Raw genomic sequence first — 22,302 nt, 5'->3', positions numbered from 1 at the left:
TAACATTTTAATATAATGTATGAAATAAACGTTAAAGCAGAAATAATAAAGATGTAAACGTCATCTCTCATTCAAAATCGCTCGCTCTCGCTTCCAGCTCGATGCTACTCTGCATTGGATTGTGGGAAATAGTGCATCAGTGAGTGTACATCGGATGTATACTCGAAATCAGAATGAATTGTGGGTAAAAAGTAGTCGACGAACATAGGGAATGAAGTCCTTCACTCAGAATTCAGACAGCACTACAAAATGGCTGACACCCGATAAAGTGCCCTATATAGTGGATAGGGAGCGGTTTCGGACACAGCACATGTGAATCCTCATGTTCTGTTGTTTGCTGCTTTTTGAACATGTAAAATGAATCCCCGGGAAATGTTAGTATTTTTAATGGGTCACACACTTTCTATTTTTCTTATTCAATTCTAATTTAAAATAATATTGTCAGTTAACGGTTAATAATTGGTTAACAAGCGTCAGTAGACGGTTAGGAAAAATAACCGGAATGAACATCCCTACTTGCTGTGAGAACTGATGTTAGGAATTATAGCCAAATTTGTGCTAAATTGATGTCAAAAACTCTACAACTGCTTTGTAACCAGATGCTTTTACTAAGCTATGATTTCATGAAACTAAGTACTAGAGGTGTTAAAACAATCTGTAAATCTGACAAACAAATGCAACCAAATCAAATAAATTGTTTTATGTATTTCAAAAATATAAATGCATTAATAATAAAAATAAGTTTGCCCGAGACGAGCCAACTGAAAGCAATGTTAATGTTTCAAACTGAAAGCAATGTTCATCCTTTGCATCTTTATGTTGGGAGTAAATAATGACTGCTATGTTCATTATTACTTTCAACAGCAAAACACCTCAATCACTTAATCGGCGATGTCTTCCCCTGCACCGGAGTCGACACAATGGCAGACAGCTCACTCAGGGCGGGTATGTCAAGCTCTGTGTGCGTGTAACGCGTCAAACTATAGCCTACATTTATATAATTAAATCACAACCATTACCGATTTTCTGATAGTACTAAGCAATCCCAAATTCTCACCACCATTCATAAAGTTACCAGGTGAGTAACATGTTTCAGCATTGATTATATTCGCATTTGGTGATTTGAACCATTTGAACCCTTTTATCTGTCCTGCAGATGGCGCAGCTAGTACAGTGCTCTCGGAATTGTACGGTTTCTAAAGATGTATTAGAAAATATAACTTTTTCACAGTTTATTTGGTTAATTGCTTAAGGCCATTTCTCTATTTTTATCATCATGCATTAACCAGCACTACCCTGAGCATGCCCCCTGAAGAACTGAAACAATGAAACAACTGAAAAACTGATTTAATACCAGTAGTTTGGCCTGCTCCTGCTGCAGCTGTTGCTGAAGGATTTCAAGATGTCTTTGCTCCTCCTCGAGCTGCCTGTGGATAAACTCCTGTAAAACAAACCGTAAAACAAGTGTTTAGCTTAAGTTCTATGTCATTTTAAACAAGTTATCTAATAAAGTCACCTGTTCAAGGTCAATCCTCCTCTTTTCCTCCTCAGCCCTCCTGTGGTCTTCTTCCTCTTTACGTCTAAGTTCCATTTCCTCTTTGTGTCTCTTGTCCTCCTGTTCCCTGCGTCTCTGCTCCCGCTCCTGCTGCCGTCTCATCTCACGCTCCCGTCGTTGTTGCTGTGAGAAAATGAGTGTCTTTTTTCCCCATATTTTTACACTGATTGTTGTCCAAAAGAAAATACTGAATCTGTGCATGTTATTCTTATTTTTACTGGGGACAGTTCAATTACTTTGGGCGTTGCAACTTAATGTTTACAACAGGGATGTGTGACAACTTGATGTTGGATGTCAACTTATTACTCTAGTAATCTAACAAACCCCCAGGATACAATCAAAAAACTGTATAAGCAATCTGAAACTTCCTAATTTACGTATCAATCAGTCAAATCCCACACTGAATGCCGCTAAAAATGTCATATACATGTAATGTGATTGCTTTGCATTATGATCAATCATCATACATTTAAACTTAAGTGATGTTTCCTCAATCAACATTAACCAGTAAAGACATACTAAAATAAACAAAGCGTTGAATGAGCATAAATAAAGTAAAAGTATTGTTATATGTTGCCACCACAACCGCCTGCACTTCCATTTTCTCCAAAATGACTCACACACACATTCATGTAGAACAGTATACACAAGATTAACACAAAAGTCGCAATATTTATATTGGAGACCAACCTCCTCAAGTCGTTTTCTTTGCTCCTTCTGCTGTTCAATGCGTTTTTGTCTCTCAGCCAATAACTGGCGTTTATATTCCTCTTGTTCTCTGAGTTGCTGTTCCTGGAGGATCTGTTGTCTTCTCAGTGCCTCTGAACGCTCTTTATTCTCCTGCTGCAGCCGAATGAAGTCACGTCGCAGAGTAGATTCACCAGGCACATTCACTATAGAACTGAGGGTGAGGGGACACATCAATAAGACTTAAAACAAACCACCCAGGAATACGCTGAAAGTTTCAAGATACATCTGAAGCTAAGTAATTGTTACTTAAAAAAATATTTTCTGATACCTGGCCTCTCCTTCCTGTTCTTGTGCCTCTTCTCCCTCTTCTTCACTTCCACTGTACTCATATTCTGTCTCATCTGAAAGGAGAGAAAAATTAATCGTAATCATAACATTTTAAAATTTGCTTTAAAAAAAACAAAACAAAACAAAACAAAAAAAGTCCTGCAACATTCTTTGTGAACTCCGCTTTACAGTGTGAAATAAAACACTACAAAATCAGATAACAATTACATGGGGAGTTGGCGACTTTTATTATGTATTTGTACTACATTATATACAGTGGAATTGCTATTGCCATGTGTTTTACAACTAATGCTAAGCAACAAGGTTTACGCAGTCTGATCCAAAGATGCATACAGGCATGGAGATATGAGCAACAGAAAGAACAACCCTCTACAGACACCTTGACAATTGAATTGCCATTGGATAGTAATTTTTTTTTTACTCGCCAGACTGTAAACTGCAGGTTGTTTATTACTATAAACTTTTTTTAACAATTTGTTTACACTTTTTTTAAAATACTTTTTAATAAAATATATATAAAATAAAAAAAAGAATAAGAAATAAAATACTGCTGCAAAGTTCTCCACTAAATAAAATACTCTCAGTCTCAAACCAATATCATATAATAAAATATAATGAAAAATATAAATAAATAACTGTGATTACAGTGCAGCATTACCAATCCCAACTTGTAGACCAATAAAGAAAACTCTTTGAATGAGAAGGTGTGTCCAAACTTTTGGTCTGTACTTTATATATATATATATATATATATATATATATATATATATATATATATATATATATAAAATTTATTTTTTTATTTTTTTCAGCTGTCAAGATTATAATGGTATAACTAATTTTACAGAATTAACTTAGTTACTGAATTTCACTGGAAATATTTATTTTTTTATATAAATAAAGAACTATTTCTTTAGTCAATAATTTAAGTATTACATGTTACACTGTATTTGGGATTTTAAGAACAACTGGAAAATGTGATGAATGTTTCATTTAATGCAAGTGAAATTAGCAAGCAGTTAGACTGAATTTACATTCGTTTTAAATGCGGAGCCAGGCACGAGCTGATGAAGGTTGCGGGCGTGCATCAAGCCTCATCCATACTGCCAGATGTGGGCGTTTACACAGTTGGTTAGAGCAGTGCTGATTGGGGAGAATGGTGGTTCGCTCACTCTATTGGTAAGACGGTCACTCAAGGTCACTTAAGCAAATCGCAACGTCTCAAATCGCGATTTCGATTCGATTTCGATTAATCGCACAGCCCTATATATATATATATATATATATATATATATATATATATATATATATATATAGATAGATAGATAGATAGATAGATAGATGGATAGATATATTTATATATATATTAGGGATGCACGATATACCGGCCACCATATCGGTATCAGCTGATATGTTATTTTTTCTGGTATCGTTATCGAAACTGATAAGAGAATTTGGCCGATATCTTAAAACAGATAAATAATGCATTATTTCCTGCAGTGACACTTCCGATGCACATTGTTCACCATGATGGTTTTTAATTGCTTGAAATACCATTGGATTGGATTAACGTATACGCGTTATGAGTCATTTTCTCCTGATTTCTCCCGAAAAGAACTTAAATTACACTTTCAGTTTTAATCGTACAGATAAGAGCAATTCATCAATCGAATATGTAAAGGGTCTACTTTTTTGGATACAGACATAACAACAAAACTTTGTGCACTTATAAAATAAAGATAACAAACAAGGTGTGCTGTCTGCAGCCTTTGTCTGCGCTGATCTTCATTTACAAACACGTCATTAAAATGAACTGTAACTCCGTGAATACTCAACGAAAAAGACATGAGAGAGATATCTATAGAAAAGCTTGACATGTCTACTTTTAAACTAAACAAGTGTCGCCGAAAACAAATATTCTGTGATAAAGTAATCCATATGAAAACTTCAAAACTTCTCCAGGCCCCAAAAATACCCTTTGACTCCAGAGGGTTAAGGGAAAAGCGCATCCACACGACTAGCACAGCTAAGTTCGCTTGTGCATTCAGTCTTTGTGCAATTGTACGTTGTAATATTGTGTTTATTTTATGCGTATAAATCAGATTTTTCTCATATTAACATTGTAATGAGAACACTATTATAATAAAACGTTATGAATTCTTATGGTTTGGTTTCCGTGATTCCACGCGTTGTTGCGAGAAGAGCCAAAAACGCAACCACAACAGAAGTTACACATTCTGATTAGCATGTAACTTAGTTTGAGTTCACGTGTGCATTTGGTCTTGTAATATAAGTTGTAATATTATATTTATGTTGTATACATGTCTGAATAGATAATGCATTTCCCTGTGTTGAATAAGCTGGCAGCACTTCAGTTTACCAGTTCATTCAACTCTTTAGCTTCAGCACACGCAGCAGGGCTGTGCAATTAATCGAAATCGAATCAAAACTGCGATTTGAGACGTTGTGATTTGCTAATCGCAAAACCCTGTGATGTGGACGTGATATTACTCTGTTCCATATGCATGACTGTCAGTCTTGAGTGACAGTCTTACTAACCAATAGAGTGAGGGTACATCCGTTATCCCCAATCAGCTCTGCTCTAGCCAACTGTGTAAACACCCACCATAAAAAATAAAAAAAAAACCTGGAAAGCAGGAGAGACACAGAGTGGGATTATGGCTTCTACAGGGTCAGGTCCATAGTTAGGCAAATTAAAACTAAAGAAAAATTTTATGTAACTTAATCTTTGAAAAGACAGACAACGAACAAAAAAGATAATTTACAAGAGCTGTGTCACAATGAAGAGCATATCTTATTGCATGTTCTCTATTCCCAATAGAGGGTTTTCACGGACACGTCATCAATCCGGAAGTCGGCCATGTTGGAGGCACTGAACATAAACAATGCGACTGAATGGACTCGCAAATTTGGCTGATTATTGCTGCTAAAAAAATGGTCGAGTTTTGGTCTGTACTAACCGGTCGCATAGGTTAAACACATTTCGTGTTCTGTCAAAAGTTAAAGAGAAGAGAGCAAAAAATTGATTAAAGGCGGCGTTTGTGGTTGAGAGAGGTTCAGTTACAGCACGTGTTAATGAAGCGTCAACTATGGCTTAAATGTTGACGTAGTTAACTACGGCTACATTCACACTGTTAGTGCAAATACGATTATCTTTGTATCCGATTGGAATCTGATCTAAAATGATGTCCACACTGTATATCACAACTGTTCAGATCTGATTTGTGTGTCCATGCAGCTCTTTGGCAATACGGGAATGATGTTGCGTTGATGGAGGTGTTTACATTTGCGATAGATATGTTGTTTTATTTAAATTTTACAATGTGGAAATGTGTAGCCAACGCGCTGGACTACTGCGTCTTGAGCTGCAGAACTCTAGGAGGCTGGTATGTAACATTACAGCTTTTTTTCCCGTGCTGCACTGGTTTCAAAAATAATAATTGTCTGCTCGTCCGGCACTCTACAACAACAAAGCCTCGTTTCGGCAGCGACTTTAAGCATGTTCCCTATAACATAATTATTCTATAATACTATGTATTCAGCAGCTGCTCAGGTCCACATTTTAAGAAGGGGCTCCTCTCCTGTTTCGAAAATGCATCACAAAGTGCTTGAAAAAGCTTTAAACTAATTCCACATTGCACAAGGTGCAAACAACCTTACGCCTGTTTCACACATACTCCGTCTGCAGTGTGTATGCGTTGCATATTTTTTTACGCACCCATGTTAAAGGATTCCAGTTGCGTTCCAGGAGCGTTGCGTCTGCAGCAGTGCAGCGATCGTTTACGTACCGAGTAGCGGACTGCAAACGCATCCTGTGTGAAACCACATCGAGGCCGTGCTGTACCACATATGTAACGCACACGGACTGCATACGCACTGCAGACGGAGAATGTGTGAAACAGGCGTGAGCAGGGCCGTAGCTGGGGTCAGCGGGGAGCCAGTGAAGGTTGTACCAGTGGGCCCTGTTTGAAATTGTTTAAAGTGTATGTTCATTTATTTTTATTTATTTGTGCTATTTACAAAATGTTACATTTTTTTTCAAGTTTGTAGGTTGCAAGGTACAGAAACCAAACAATTAAACGTAAAATAGCACTGGATAGTCTTCAATGTAAAAATGAAATATACAATCAAACCTACATTTATTCAGTGAGTGATTTTCATTTTCATTTTCTAGGATTAACATTACAGCAGCCAGTAGCTAAATTAGGCGCGGTCACTTTAAGAGACGATGAACGCATCCAATATAATACACATCCCATTTTTTCCCTCAACTGTTTACTTTCATTTAAGAAATAACTGACAGTTTTTTCCGAGTATAATCTCCAAGGTGGATATTTTGACATATTTTGTATGTATTTGGCGGCACAAGAGCAAAAATAAGCAAATTCGATGTTCAAGTGTTTTGAGACGCCTTTCTCTGCGTGAGCCCTGAACACCAGAACACCGCGAGTACTGAATTGGGCTCTTTCACATCTTTTTGTTTGTTCAAACTGCGATTTGTATGTGTTCGTTCAGGTGCAGGAGGGACTTCGAGGAGAACTTCGCAGAAGAGAGCTCGGTTCAGTGTCACTGTCCGTGATACGCGGCTCTCGATCTCTCTCGTGCGAACCGAACACAGCACGCGAGTAACCAGCTACTCTGTTCAGCTTTTCCGCATCTTGATTTTGGATGCTTTAATGTTTAAATCGACAAGCGGTAAGGCTTAAAAACACGTGAAAAAGATAAGCTTTCGTGACGATGCGCAGCAGTGGCCCGTCAACTGTCCTGAGCATCTTTTTAGGCTGGCCTTAGCCAGTCGGTTATATAAAATATCAAGGTGAAAGTCATCATAGCTTGCTTAGTATAGACCCAGCTCCCAACCCAACTTTGAGAATAGATTAACGGCGATATTTTTTTTTATCGCCCGATAAGAGTCTCACGTTAACGCCGATAACGGCCCACCACTTTACTTGGCAAATTTAAAATTGCAAATTAAATCGCAATATCTGTAAAAAAAAAAAAAAAAAAACGCAATTATATATTTTCCCAATATCGCACAGCCCTAACACGCAGCATGAAACAAATGCACAACATTAATAACTATAATTGGGAATTTCATAAACAATATTATAAAGAGAATAGGGCTGGACGATATATCTAACAATATGATCATGCGCATCTAGTCAGTAAATCTGGTTTTGTGATTACTGCTAAATCGCCATCACCTGCTTTCAAATCGAGCGGCATTTAATAGACAGAGCCTTATATCACTGACAAGCAACCAGTATTAATTTCGTCAACGAAGACAAAACATATTCGTTAACGAAATTTTTTTCTGTGACTAAAATGAGACATTGACGAGCTAAAAATAACATCTGATGACGAAATTATGACGAAATTTATGCAGTGTCTTCATTAACTAGACAAGACTGGACTATAATGTTATTTGAGGACTACCGGACATTCAAATTGCATCCTACAGGCTATTGCCCTTAAAAATGTGCATCCCCGTCATTGGATTGCGATCAGATAAGGGCCGTTCGCATATCTAGTCTCAGTATAGTGGATGCAGTGCAGTGGATGGGTAGACTAATAAAACGCAAAGTAATGAAATAATGGCCTCAGCACCCGAAGGGGTAGGGATAAGGTATCCAGATGTCCCATTTTTTCCCGAGAGTCACAATTCGTTGTCGATTAAATTAAAGTTAGTGAAGGCCGGATAGGCGGAATCACGCTGATAGAAGTGTTCTCTCTCGCGCACGCTCCACTATATAATATTTTTATAAGTTGCTCCTTTTTCACTTCTGTTAAAGGGATAGTTCACCCAAAAATGAAACTTGTCATACTTTATTCAAGATTTTCCAAATTCAGTCCTTGATTCAAACTTCTCATAAGCTTAATTGATTTGGTCTAAAGAAAGAAGAATTAATGATTATTCTCATTTGAAAACTACATATAAATCTTGGTAACTACAGTGTGGCTAAAACTATTGACTAAAAGTTGACAAAAATGCAATGACTTTTCGTCGACTAAAACTAGACTAAAACTATGAAAGACTCAAATGACTAAAATGTGACAGACTATTAAGCATTTTCAACTCAAGACAAAGACTAAATCAAAAATGCATGCCAAAATGAACACTGCAAGCAATGCAATATCACGTTCATATTGCGTATTCATCGAAGGCAATAATGAACATGATATTGCGTAGCTTTTCAGTGATCTATGGCTCTGTCTATTAAATGCAACTCGATTTGAAAGCAGGTGATGGCGATTTAGCGGTAATCACGGAACCAGATTTACTGACTAGATGCACATGATCATATCGTTGAAACCAGATTTACTGACTAGATGCACATGATCATATCGTTAGATATATCGCCCAGCCCTAAAAGAGAATATTACAGTAATAAATAAGTTGTGAATTATTTAGGTTTACTTGCAGTTTTTCAGCGCGTTGTTACAGGAAAGAGTCAAGAGCGTATCCACGACACATCTGAGTGATCTGACTATTCGGGTTGTAGTGCGGGTGCAACGCAATATTGGAAATATGCTACTTCTGTTTTAAACCGTGAAGGAGAGCCAGTGAATATCATACAAGTTACATGCAAACTATGTGCAAGTCAAACTTGTGCCAGTGAATGTCTTTCACCATGATAGTGAAAATAAAAACTGACGGCACTTTTGGCACCTGACAACACACACATTAACTATGAAATTGTTGCGAAGCAAATTAACTTTAATATTAATTTAATAATAAAAGTAGCCTAATAATAATAGCCTGAAAATAACAGGCCATTAATTGGAAATGACAAATACTCTTAACAATGACAATATTTAATGATTTTGACAATATCTCTGGCTATAGTCCTTACATGCTGGACCTCTTTCAACACACTCCATTGTCTTCTCATCAGCCCCCCAATCTGCTGCCACTGTCCATGGCACAAGGTTTTTTTTTTACACACGCAAGCAGGGCTTGACATTACCTTTTTGGCTCACTTATCAATGCGGCTAGTGGTTTTCCAAAGTTACTAGCCACACAAAATTTTTACTAGCCACATTTTTGTTGTTGTGAAATTACCTGATAAAAGTTGACTATGGCGTGCTAATATTTACTTGAACTAGATTTACAACCCTTTTAAATGTATAACCACTGTACACACCCAAATCAAGATTACATAAATGTATACCAATACAGGTCATTATCATTACCTCTGATAAGGTTGTGTGTAAAGCTCCTTTTTTAAATATAACCATGTATTAAGATAGACATAAAAAGTAACTTGTTATTGCATAATAAAAGTGGTGCATGGATGTAGAAGATTAATAAAAAAGATAAAAAACTAAACTGAATAAAAAACCTTTAGCATTAGAAGCACTGTCTGTTTAAATATCAGAATCAGACACTATTATTTTATTGAACCACACTGGTAAATTCCTTGTTTCAAGTTACAATGGAAAGTAGGTCAGTCTCGAAACCTCACGAAAAATACATGCCATCGTTCGGACAAAGTTGCTTTTACCTTCATTAAAATTTGAGGGGAAGGTTCCTCTAGTCATAAAGAACACATTTCCGTTTGTGTCATTTTTGTGCTCATGCCCTAATAATGACTACTGGTTAGGTTGCAACCCTCTACGGACACCTTGGCAATTGAATTGCCATTGGCTAGTAAGTACTTTAGTTTACTCGCCAGACTAATATATATATATATATATATATATATATATATATATATATTAATATCAGTATATCAGTAGGTGGACAACCTAAATGGGTATTACCACCGCGGGCCGCGTCGTTAACTGCAAGTCAGTCGCATGTTAAAATCATTCGCGAAACTACCACCAGGTGACGCAAAGGTACAGATAGCGATGCAACTTCGTTACAGAAGGAAACGCATCCAAAGCCACAAGGAGCATCCAAACGCAAAGTACACAATATCTCCTAATACTGGCTGAACTTGTGCAAATCTTATTAAGAAAACGAACTAAGATTAAAGTGCTAGTAGATTGATTCTCTCAGGTTGAGGTCAAGAAATAGTGTCTAACGCTATACACTTGGGACTCCATTCACCCTCCGTTAATAACATCACTTTTCTCTGTAACTGTTTGAATGAATGTTTGTGTGTTTTCATTAGTTTAGTTTGTGTGTATTAGAGTAGTTCAATAAAGCTTGTTTGATTTTACATACCAGTGTCTTGTGCTGTGTGCTTACAAGTTACTGCCTTAAACTGTAGATTTGGTTACCTTGCTCATAATCAGTTATCATAATTTCATGATATTATTACCGTAGGCCACGGGATAATATTTTGTCCAGAATTGACCATAACCTCAACTTATCGGTGGACGAATAGTTGATAAAGTGTTAAATATTAATTCTGAATAATTTGCATACTAATTTGGTTCTTGTTCACTGTAATTCAATCCCCTTTGAGTTATATTGATCTTAATTCCCTTATTAATCTTACAGCGTGTTTAAAAAACAATAAATAAATAAAGAAAACATGCAGCAAATGAAAATAGGCGATTAATCCGTTAAAATGTGTTACTCTGGGTTAACAGTAATTATAATTATTATATACTTCAGAGCAGAGCATGTCTGCATGGGCCTAATCTAGGCTATCCAGGTTTTTTTTTTTCATTGCATCTGAAAATGACTCTGGCGCAGATCCACCTCTGCGTTGCTCAGCTGTGGACGATTTAAAAATGTTTGATATAAAGGTTGCTGTCCCATTTTATACAGGAGTTGATCATTTAAAATAATCAAATTATATTGTTAGTTCTAATTATATTGTTAACACAAGTTCATTAATGTAGGCTAAAATTATTCAAAAATAAATAAATAAATAAATAAAATGTTATTAAAAAATACCATCGGCCTGAGTAAATTTGACCATTACAGAATTGTGACTTTAGTGATTTAGAAGGTGAAAATACTGTGAAATTACAAATGGCATTGGATTTTTGAGCACAACAACTGAAGGTTTATGAAACGCATTTTTTTTTTAAACAATGGAACTTAAAGTTGTGAACAAAAATATCATTTCAACCATACAGCATGTGAATAAATAAAATGCATACTTTTCATAACATTTCATTATTCATAAAATGCATAACGTTTCTGGTGTTTGGATTTGTACTTCAATATAATGAGCTGTAAAAAGCCGTAGACTAGTCTCTCTCTCTCTCTCTCTCTCTCTAACAGCATTAGCTCAATGAAATACATCTTCCGTCAGTTAGAATTCATGTTTTCCTTGCTAGATGTTGGTATCATGGTCAATAAGTTGTAAGTTGTAAAGAGTAGTGCTGCTGAGTGCAAGCATGTTTCAGCCCAGTAACATGAAAACACATCGCTCTTTCAGCCAAAAAACAGATTGAATTCAGTTCAGCTGGAGGGGGTTGGGGTTTTCGGGGTAGTTATGTATGGCTTGGAGTCGAGATAAATGTATTTCATATGGACAGTGTCTTATGAGGCTTTCAAACTTGCTAAACAGGTTTATATAGGACTGTTGTTTTGGTTATAGACTAAAAAATGGTCTGCCCCGAAGGTTAGATTTTTCTAGTTCTAGTCGTTCATTTGTTATATTCAACTAATCAGAGGTTTATATTACATTTACATAATGAAGTCTAAACATATTCTGCGCTCAAGCACATGCATTAAGTTTGCCACAAAGCACATGCAGAAGTAGCCTAATAATTGTGAAAAATTAGACATTTTAATTATTTATTAATAAACAAATTTTTTCTTGTCAGCTGCAAGATGAAATTCACAGAGCTGGCTCTCTCCGACGAGATAAATGCAACATTCACAGACTGTTGAATGTTGAATATTAATGCGCCCTGTCATTAATGCGCATTAATAATTTTTGCACAAACAGTTAAATATGAATATTAATTCACATTTTGGATATGCATTACAACGTAAATAATTTTTTACATGCAATTATCCAAAATAAAACCAAACAAGATCTGTAATGAAGATAAAACAAATAAGAATAAATGCTGCACATCCAGCATCACACGCACAGTGCAAATCTTGCACATATTTTACACACCTGCATTTAAATGAAAGCAAGTAGGGCTGGGTGATAAATCGATTTTATCGATTAACTTGAATTTGTAATTTACATCAGTTTGTTTGAATGAAAATCAATTTTCTTTTTAACCTTCACCAACGCTCCACTCAGGGCTCAACCCTCCCTGCGCGTCTGAGACAGAGACATGCTGCCGAGCAGACTATGAGCGGAGCAGAGTGATTCTGACTGGAGCGATGAGAGGATATTAAGAGTCTGAGCATCGTGGTTTTCACTCGCTTCAAGAGCCTCCATCATGAGTACAATCCATGCCAACAGCCCGTAATTTAACTGCATATTCAGCAAGAATTCATGTTAAACATATTTAGCTATGGCTTGATCAGGTTATAATGACTGCAAGAGTCAAGCGGGATGTTAAAGGCTAAGGAGTTTGTCGGTTTCTTTTACTGATTATTTTCGGGTTAAAGCATGATTTAAACAGATACAGCACATTCACACGCAATCGCTTTAGCAATAATGCTTTCAAACAAATTTAATCTTACAGTGCTACTACATTATCAGTAGGCTGTCATTATCTGGCTCAGCTCTGTGTTCATCTTCAGTTCTCTCTTCACAGCAGTTCAGTCAGTGTACTGTTTGAGTACATGAATTACTCCGGGATATTGGTTTGTTTGAACTCAGAGGGAGTGTCAGCCACATTAAAAAAGTTAACAGCTTAAGTCATTTGTGGATTAATGCATATTGGAGACACGAACCGTTTAAAACGATTCAGTTCGATTTGGTGAACTGGTTCAAAAAGATCCGGTTACATCGAATGATTCGTTTGCGAACCGGATATCACGAACTGCTTTGTTTTGAACTCTCTCACAACAGACACGGAAGAGAAGACAATGCTGAATAAAGTCGTAGTTTTTGCTATTTTTGGACCAAAATGTATTTTCGATGCTTCAAAATATTCTAACTGACCCTCTGATGTCACATGGACTACTTTGATGATGTTTTTCTTACCTTTCTGGACATAGACAGTAGACCGTACACACAGTTTCAATGGAGGGACTGAGAGCTCTCTGACTAAATCTAAAATATCTTAAACTGTGTTCCGAAGATAAATGGAGTTCTTACTGGTTTGGAACGACATGAGGGTGAGTTATTAATGACATAATTTAGATTTTTGGGTGAACTACCCCTTTAACGCCGAGTGGATGGTTAGATGCATGATCAGCTAGTATTAACAAAAAAATTATAATAAAATAAAATAAAGGTCTTTCCAGCATTAAGGTAATAACATTACAGTTTATATATATATATATATATATATATATATATATATATATATATATATATATATATATATATATATATATATATACACGCACATATATATATTAATATAAGCTTTGATTTACCTCAGAGAAAAATAAATAAATACAGCGGCCTGATCCAGCAAAAATCATAAACATGAGTAAGTCTTTTTTTTTTTATTAATCTACTTGTATTAGTTTTCACATAACTTGTACACATTTATTACAAGTTAGATTCTTTCCAAACTATAATTCCTGACTAAATGTATAATCAAGTGAAAGATAATGAAGCTTCGTTCACAGCATCTAAATGTCTCACTACAACAGGATGTTTTTATGTTTTATAAAATAGAGAGCAATATGATTTAAACGTTAAACGAGTTATCATTTTACTAAAGAGTCTTTACTATGGTCTTCATCCCTCCTGGGGTGGCACCACTTTTCTCTCTAGAAATATGGCAAATAGTCTTAGTGTTTATACTTGACTAACTGGGGCCCAGGTCAGAAAGCAGACAGACTGGCTAAACCAACCGTCTGCTAGGTGTCTCACGTCACAGAGGTCAGCTAATTCTCAGCACATAGAGACTCTTTCACCTAGATATCACACTATAGAGACTGTGTCTGTTCCCCGAACTAGAAAATACAAAAACGTCTAAACCAAGTTAAGATTAACAATTTAATTGAGGTTCAATTAATAAAAAACAGATGCAATTCGCATAAACAAATGATAAAGCTTGGCTTATTAAATATCAGATCCCTTTCTACGAAAACACTTTTTGTAAATAATATGATCAGTGATCTTAATCTAGATGTTCTCTGTATGACAGAAACCTGGCTAAAACCTGATGATTACATTATTTTAAATGAGTCCACCCCCCAAGATTACTGTTATAAACATGAGCCGCATCTAAAAGGCAAAGGGGGAGGTGTTGCTTCAATTTATAACAACGTTTTCAGGATTTCTCAGAGGGCAGGCTTCAAGTATAACTCGTTTGAAGTAATGGTGCTTCATATAACATTATCCAGAGAAACAAATGTCAATGATAAATCCCCTGTTGTGTTTGTACTGGCTACTGTATACAGGCCACCAGGGCACCATACAGACTTTTTTAAAGAGTTTGGTGATTTTACATCCGAGTTAGTTCTGGCTGCAGATAAAGTTTTAATAGTTGGTGATTTATCCGTGTTGATAAAGAAAAAGATGCATTGGGATCAGCATTTATAGACATTCTGAACTCTATTGGGGTTAGACAACACGTTTCAGGACCTACTCATTGTCGAAATCATACTCTAGATTTAATACTGTCACATGGAATTGATGTTGATAGTGTTGAAATTATGCAGCCAAGTGATGATATCTCAGATCATTATTTAGTTTTGTGCAAACTTCATATAGCCAAAATTGTAAATTCTACTTCTTGTTACAAGTATGGAAGAACCATCACTTCTACCACAAAAGACTGCTTTTTAAGTTATCTTCCTGATGTAGCCAAATTCCTTAGCATATCCAAAACCTCAGAACAACTTGATGATGTAACAGAAACTATGGACTCTCTCTTTTCTAGCATTTTAAATACAGTTGCTCCTTTACGCTTAAGGAAGGTTAAGGAAAGCAGTATGACACCATGGTATAATGAGCATACTCGCACCCTAAAGAGAGCAGCCCGAAAAATGGAGCGGAGCTGGAGGAAAACAAAACTAGAGGTATTTCGTATTGCTTGGCGGGAAAGTAACCTATCCTACAGAAAATCATTAAAAACTTCTAGATCCGATTACTTTTCTTCTCTTTTAGAAGAAAACAAACATAACCCCAGGTATTTATTCAACGCACTGGCTAAATTAATGAAAAATAAAGCTACAACAAGTGTTGACATTTATCAAAAAATCTTAAAGTACACTCTGAACATGTCTAACCTCTCTCTCCTCTCTTTTTACGAGTGCGGTCAATGTGGTCTTTGAGCTGGATGCGGACATGTCTCTCATTAGGTTGGTCTCTAATGAAAGGATGTTTCAACAGTTGCTCGGTAGAGGGGCGATGGTTGTAATTCTTCACCAGGCAGGTTTCAATGAAGCTGAAGAACTTCTTGGACCTATGGAAAATGGGAATAGAAGATTACAGAGAAAAGCAGAGACTGGTCTATTAAAGGGGTAATTCATGAATAATTGGGTTTTTAATTAAGCTGTCTAAGCAGTAAAAGGGCTTTTTTAATTTAAATTATTATTATTATTATTATTATTATTCAAAAAGGCTGTGAAAACTTCAACACCCATAATGCACTGGGCTCGATCAGACTGTGTGCAGAGATACAAAAATACAGAAATACAATCTGCAGTTTGTTGAGAAATAAACAGGAATATCTGGGTGGAGGTAACAAAGACAAATTATGCACATTATTCATTTACTTATAACTGCCAACACTGAAACAAAACAGAGCTGAATGAAATTCAGTGATCGTGCCCTTTAATTTGGACAACCAAAAGTTACCGGTTACAGAAACAACCAAAAGATTAAAGGGATTTATAAAAAAAAATAAGGTAAAATTTTACGTGGTTCCTTGCGCAATACAATGTCAAAACGTCAAAACACTTTTACCATAATGCATGAACACATTTTGATGTTGGCATCTCATTAGCTTAACATATACGGCTGACGTAATAAACTTCCTGTGAAACATTAATCTTGATAAAAGAGCTCAATGACTTTTCTAGAGTTTGTTTTTGTTAATGCTATCAGCTAGGTTAAGGGTAGGGTATAGTATAGGGGGTAGACTACTTTCAAATTAGATAGAGAATTATTGTTTTAGCGCCATTCACCAGATATTTCATTTTTAGACCAGCAGCTTTATGTAAAACAAAGGTGTCAAACTCAATTCCTGGATGGCTGGAACCCTATAGAGTTTTTTTCCAACCCTTCTCCAACAGACATACCATGTAATTTTCAAATAAGCCTGAAATCCTTGATTAGTTGGATAAGGTGCGTTTGATTAGGGTTGACTCTAAACTCTGCAGGGCTCCGGCCCTCCAGAAATGGAGTTAGACACCCCTGATGTACAACAATCAGTGTTATAAAACACTGTCCGATTCACATTCATCCGCTCACTCACATTTCATCAAGAAAATATTGCAAAAAAAAAAAAAAAAAGATTGGGCTTCATGGTTATAAAAGAGAAGGACTACAAAAGAGGTTTTTGTCACAGAAAAATCTTTGTAATATCTGACATCACCAATGTGGCTCTTCTGTTACGAGTGTGACTGAGGAAATTATATATATATATATATATATATTTTTTTTAAGCCCAATATGTATAGGAAATCTCAGGACATAGACTCACCACTTCTTTGATTTGAGTCGTGGAGGAGGATTTCTGGGAATGAGGAAAAGGGCGCGCATTGGATGCATGTCACACAATGCTGCAGAAAGAGACAGGGGAAAAGATAACAAAAATTTGCCCATCAGCCAGACTTGGGGAGACACAAAAAACTTGAACCAGTGCATTCAGGACACAAAAAAGGTAATTGTAACAGACACATTTAATAAAAATGTTACAATATACTTTATTTTTCTTTGTAAAATTAAGATCACTAGATAGATTACATCCATTTATTTAAAAAATATATATAAATAAAAAAAATAAAACAGGATAGGTCATAGGCCATCCTCACATACAAAACTGTATCTGTGGCTGATCTACATTTTGCTGCTAGTCTCACTGAAAATGAATAGCTGATAAAGAGATGGATGATAATCACACCTGCAACAGAGTGAACCCATATAGTTTATGCATATGACAAAAAAGGTTCAGAAAACAGATTAAACCACTGGAGGCATATGGGATACTTTCATGCTGCTCTTATGGTGCTTCTATTCCTTGGTCAGGTTAGACACCACGTTAAATATAACAAGGGTGCAAACAAGACTGTGAAGAATAGACTTAGTCTTTACAATGGCATGCGCTTCTAAAGGTCCTAGATCATATAATTTTTTATAGCAACTTTCAAAACTGATTTATGGAGTGTTTGTCTACTGTTAAGTTTTTTTTTTTTTTCAATAATATATTTTAAATATTTATTTTATTTTTTAAAATAAGAACTACAAAGTACATTACAAACAATAGGACAAATACAATAGAATAAAAATTCAAATAAAGAATCGAAATCAAAAAGACACAAACAAACTTCAAGCTTAAAGCGTTAGTTCACCCAAAAATCAAAATTGCCCACGAGTCAATGTTTCGGTCATTATCTGGCTCGGCTCGGTGTTCATCTTCAGTTCTCTCTTCACAGCAGTTCAGTCAGTGTACTGTTTGAGTAAATGAATTACTCTGGGATACTGGTTTGTTTTAACTCAGAGGAAGTGTTAGCCACATTAAAAAAAGAAGCTTAAGTCATTCGCGGATTAATGCGTATTGGAGAAGCGAACCGTTTAAAACGATTCAGTTCGATTTGGTGAACTGGTTCAAAAAGATCCGGTTACATCGAATGATTCGTTCGCGAACCGGATATCATACACTGTTGTGTTTTGAACTCTCTCACAACAGACACGGAAGAGAAGACAATGCTGAATAAAGTCGTGGTTTTTGCTATTTTTGGACCAAAATGTATTTTCGATGCTTCAAAAAATTCTAGCTGACCCTCTGATGTCACATGGACTACTTTGATGATGTCTTTCTTACCTTTCTGGACATGGACAGTAGACCGTACACACAGTTTCAATGGAGGGACTGAGAGCTCTCGGACTAAATCTAAAATATCTTAAACTGAGGTCTCACTGGTTTGGAACGTCATGAGGGTGAGTTATTAATTACAGAATTTTGATTATTGGGTGAACTTACTCTTTAAAGTTGACAGACTATGTTTACATGAATACTCTACATGTTGGGCATTTTGACATAATTGTGTGTGTATCTGACCATTTAAACATTAAGATGTGAAAGCGAACTGAATTCTCAATTGCTTGCTGTCTAATTGAGAGAGGCAGCTAATCGTGCAATCACTTCATAGGTGAGTTCTTTTCAACAGCTTACTGCACTTAACACCAATAATGTCTGCTCTTTATTTTCTCATTCATGCATATTTCTTTTTAACTTTAGTAGTACTGTGCTATGCAGATACATTTACATAAGTAATAATGTAATATAGAAAAATCTCTAGTAATAGACCCTTTATACCATTGTCACAGTATATATTGTCATAGTGTTAAAGGACCCATATAGTCAAAACTGAAATTTCATGGCTTCTTCATGATAACTGAGGTCTGGGGGTAACAACCATATAAGTTTCAAAACAGTCAATCCACTGTCAAATGCACACAGCCTGCATAAAGTAGATATGACTTTTCATGAGCCATTGTGACTTCCTAGAAAATGTGACTTTAGTAGGGTTGGGTACCGAAACCCCGGTGCCAATATGGCAACTTTTACCTATGGATACGGTATGCACCGAACCGAATAAGAACACAGATTTTGGTGCCTCTTAAATGCCTGAGCGATCTATAGAAATATTTGTCCTGGTTCTCCAAAATGTACACAAGAAGCATGGGCGTCGCTAGGCTTTTTTAGCGGGGCTATAGCATTTAGCTCCATAAACTGTACCCAAATTCGCGATCGCCTCAGAGTCAGTCCCCTTAAATTTCATATAAAAAGGCGGCAGACCCATCTCCTCCCCATCTTTCAGTGCGCTCATCAATCCGCAGACCGCGGCGGAGCAGTGCGAGCAGACTCAAACACAAACAGAGGACACACGGTGTGTGTTTATTGATAGATTGTTAAAATATCTGTATCTGTGCAGTTCTTTGTCATAAATACAGTTTACAAAAGGTAACGGGGGAGCAATCGGTTTCTCATCCATTCCAAATTTTTCTCTCTGTTCACCGCTCATCACACTACAGCTGTTTCCTCCTGCGACAATCTAGCCCTTAACATATATGAACACTTACTTTAATTACACTTATTTAAATATACTCGATCTAATTATACATACTTCATACATACACTACTGTGCAAAAGTCTTAGTCTTAGGCAGTCTTTTGTCAGATTGCTTGTGCATTCAACAATCTCACTAGATTATTATTAAAATTAATGGCAAAATGAATGTTTGGAAATTTTTACTGATATTTCCTACTGACATACTACAGCAAAATATATAAATAAAACCCTTTTTTGGGGTGAAAATACTAATGTGCCTAAGACTTTACAAACGACATTGTTGCTACTTTATAAAGAATGACCATACAGTCATTCACAGGACTGATTAAAGACAGTGACAGACAGCACTCATTTTAAATAAATATCAGAGTGATTGACAGAGATACAGTAGAAACATTATGTGTGGTTTTGTATTAAATAATGACCCAGATCGTGAAATACATTTATTAGGCTTAGAGTAAGGGAAGCTTGGGAAATGAGAGCATCCAAGGAGTGTGTGAATGCTATGGATTTATTTTAAATCTTTTTAATGTTCTTTAATGTTATCCTTTTTAGGCTTTTTTCATTTATTTATTTATTTATTTATATAGAAGTATTGGTTCAGGCACCATTTAGGCACCGGTACCGTTTTAAAAGTATCGAAAATGGCACCATATCGGATAAAACCCAATCGATACCAAAGCCTAGACTTCAGATCTACTCAGTCAACGCCTTCAGTCACCACCTGAGCAATTCCCACCATCCCACCAGACAACATCATGTCCATGCTATTGCTGAGCAACAACAACAACATGGAAACATGTTGAGAAAAAGCTGTTCAGTTGATGGATGTCAGGAAACGTACTCAGTTACGAATGTAACCTCGGTTCCCTGAGATATGGAACGAGTACTGCGTATGGAGAAAAGCTCTTTTCCTCGATACTGAAGCATTTTTTCAATAACGCAGTGCAACTGCACTACCATTGGTTTAATCTTTAAAACTTTGTTAAATGAATGACAGTGCTACAAAGCTGCGCGAGCCTGTGGCGATGCAGCGCGCCAAAGCCTGCCAAAATGGGTGGAGCGAATGGCTATATAAGCAGGCAAATCGCCAGAGAACATCAGGTCATACAACTGAGAGGCACTGCTTTGAGAGCGAAGACTACCAAAGCCACCAAATCTGAAAAAAGCCATGCCTGGGTTTTAAAATGACCTTCGAGTCATTGGGCCCAAACTCAAGACATGCAGGGCTCACCGAGAGGGCCTGCAGATTGCCAACATGCTTGACCGATGCTAGAGCAAGAAGCAGAGCGGTTTTAAGCGTTAGGGGCCGAAAGTCAACTGACCGCAGCGGCTCAAAGGGAGGTGCTTTGAGTGCTCAGAAGACTGTGTGAAGGTCCCAAGTGGGAACATTGAGAGGACGGGGGGGTTCAACCACCTAGAACCCTTTTAGGAAGCACGCAATGAGGTTGTTTCGACCCACTGATTGGCCAGCTATAGGAGCATAAAATGCTGTGATGGCTGCTAGGTACACCTTGAGCGTGGAGGGGGTGAGACCCTTGTCTAGACGCTCTTGGAGAGATGTCAGTATTGGAGATACGTCACACTCCACAGGGTCTTTGCTTCGTTTCAGTCAACGAAGGCTGACCATTTCTGGGCATAGAGGCGTCTTGTAGACGGGGCTCTCGCCTGAGCAATAGTGTGTAGCTGTGTATGCCAGATTGTCCTGTTCTCCTGAGAGAGGCGGTCCCACCTCAGGGGGATCGGCCATGGGGCTTTTGTAGAAAGCCTGAATAGCTCTGAGGACCAAACTTGGCTCCTACAGAGTGGGGCCAACCAGGAGGACTCTGTGCTGGTCTTTCCTGACTTGTCTGATGACCTGAGGGATCAGAGCGATTGGGGGAAAAGCAAAATGAAGGAGGCTGGGCCAGTTGTGAGCCAGCGCATTGGTGTCCTTCGAAAAATAGGTTGGGCAATGAGAGTTGCTTTCTGAGGCGAAGGCGTTGACCTCTACCTTCCCAAAAATCTCCCAGATTTTGAGAACCGTCTGGGGATGGAGCATCCACTCATCCTAGGGGACATTATTTCGAGATAGCATGTCTGCTCCCAGATTTGTCCTGCCAGGTATATGCGTTGCCTTGAGCGATCGCAGCCTGGGTAATGCCCATTCCAAGAGGAGAGGTGCAGATGCAGAGGTGGCTGGACGAAAGGCCGCCTTGGTGATTTATGTAGGACACCCCTGTCATGCTGTCCAATTGGACTAGGACGTGGCGGGACTTTGCCCCTTCCTCTTTCTTCCCCAATGACCAGGAAGATTTGGAGGGCGTCGGGTCCAGCACAATCCTTGGCTGGGGGCTCTGACGTCTCAGCGGTTTAGCACGCTTAACGGGGCGAGCTTGCTGATGCTGCTCCTTAGGGGGTAGAGGTAGAAGGGGTACCTCACTTCTGAGGTAGGAGTGGCAGGCTTG

General features: G+C 37.3%; 1 protein-coding gene across 3 annotated transcripts in view; it reads right to left on the bottom strand.

The window, feature by feature from the left end:
- The window catches only part of LOC132142477 (mitogen-activated protein kinase kinase kinase kinase 4-like), a 151,900-nt gene that overhangs the window by 76,774 nt on the left and 52,824 nt on the right, over nt 1–22,302 (bottom strand). For all 3 annotated transcript variants that reach the window (XM_059552372.1, XM_059552370.1, XM_059552371.1), the window contains exons 9-14: nt 17,264–17,342; nt 15,846–16,021; nt 2,574–2,646; nt 2,246–2,456; nt 1,517–1,678; nt 1,355–1,441 (exon numbers count right to left, since the gene is read on the bottom strand). In XM_059552372.1, coding sequence (XP_059408355.1) covers nt 1,355–1,441; nt 1,517–1,678; nt 2,246–2,456; nt 2,574–2,646; nt 15,846–16,021; nt 17,264–17,342 — 788 coding nt within the window. The remainder of the gene's footprint in view (nt 1–1,354; nt 1,442–1,516; nt 1,679–2,245; nt 2,457–2,573; nt 2,647–15,845; nt 16,022–17,263; nt 17,343–22,302) is intronic.

Source organism: Carassius carassius, chromosome 6 (assembly GCF_963082965.1).
Source record: "Carassius carassius chromosome 6, fCarCar2.1, whole genome shotgun sequence".
NCBI classification, from domain to species: Eukaryota; Metazoa; Chordata; class Actinopteri; order Cypriniformes; family Cyprinidae; genus Carassius; species Carassius carassius.
The sequence above is the reverse complement of the archived record's forward strand: the minus strand, read 5'-3'. Positions and strand labels throughout refer to the sequence as shown.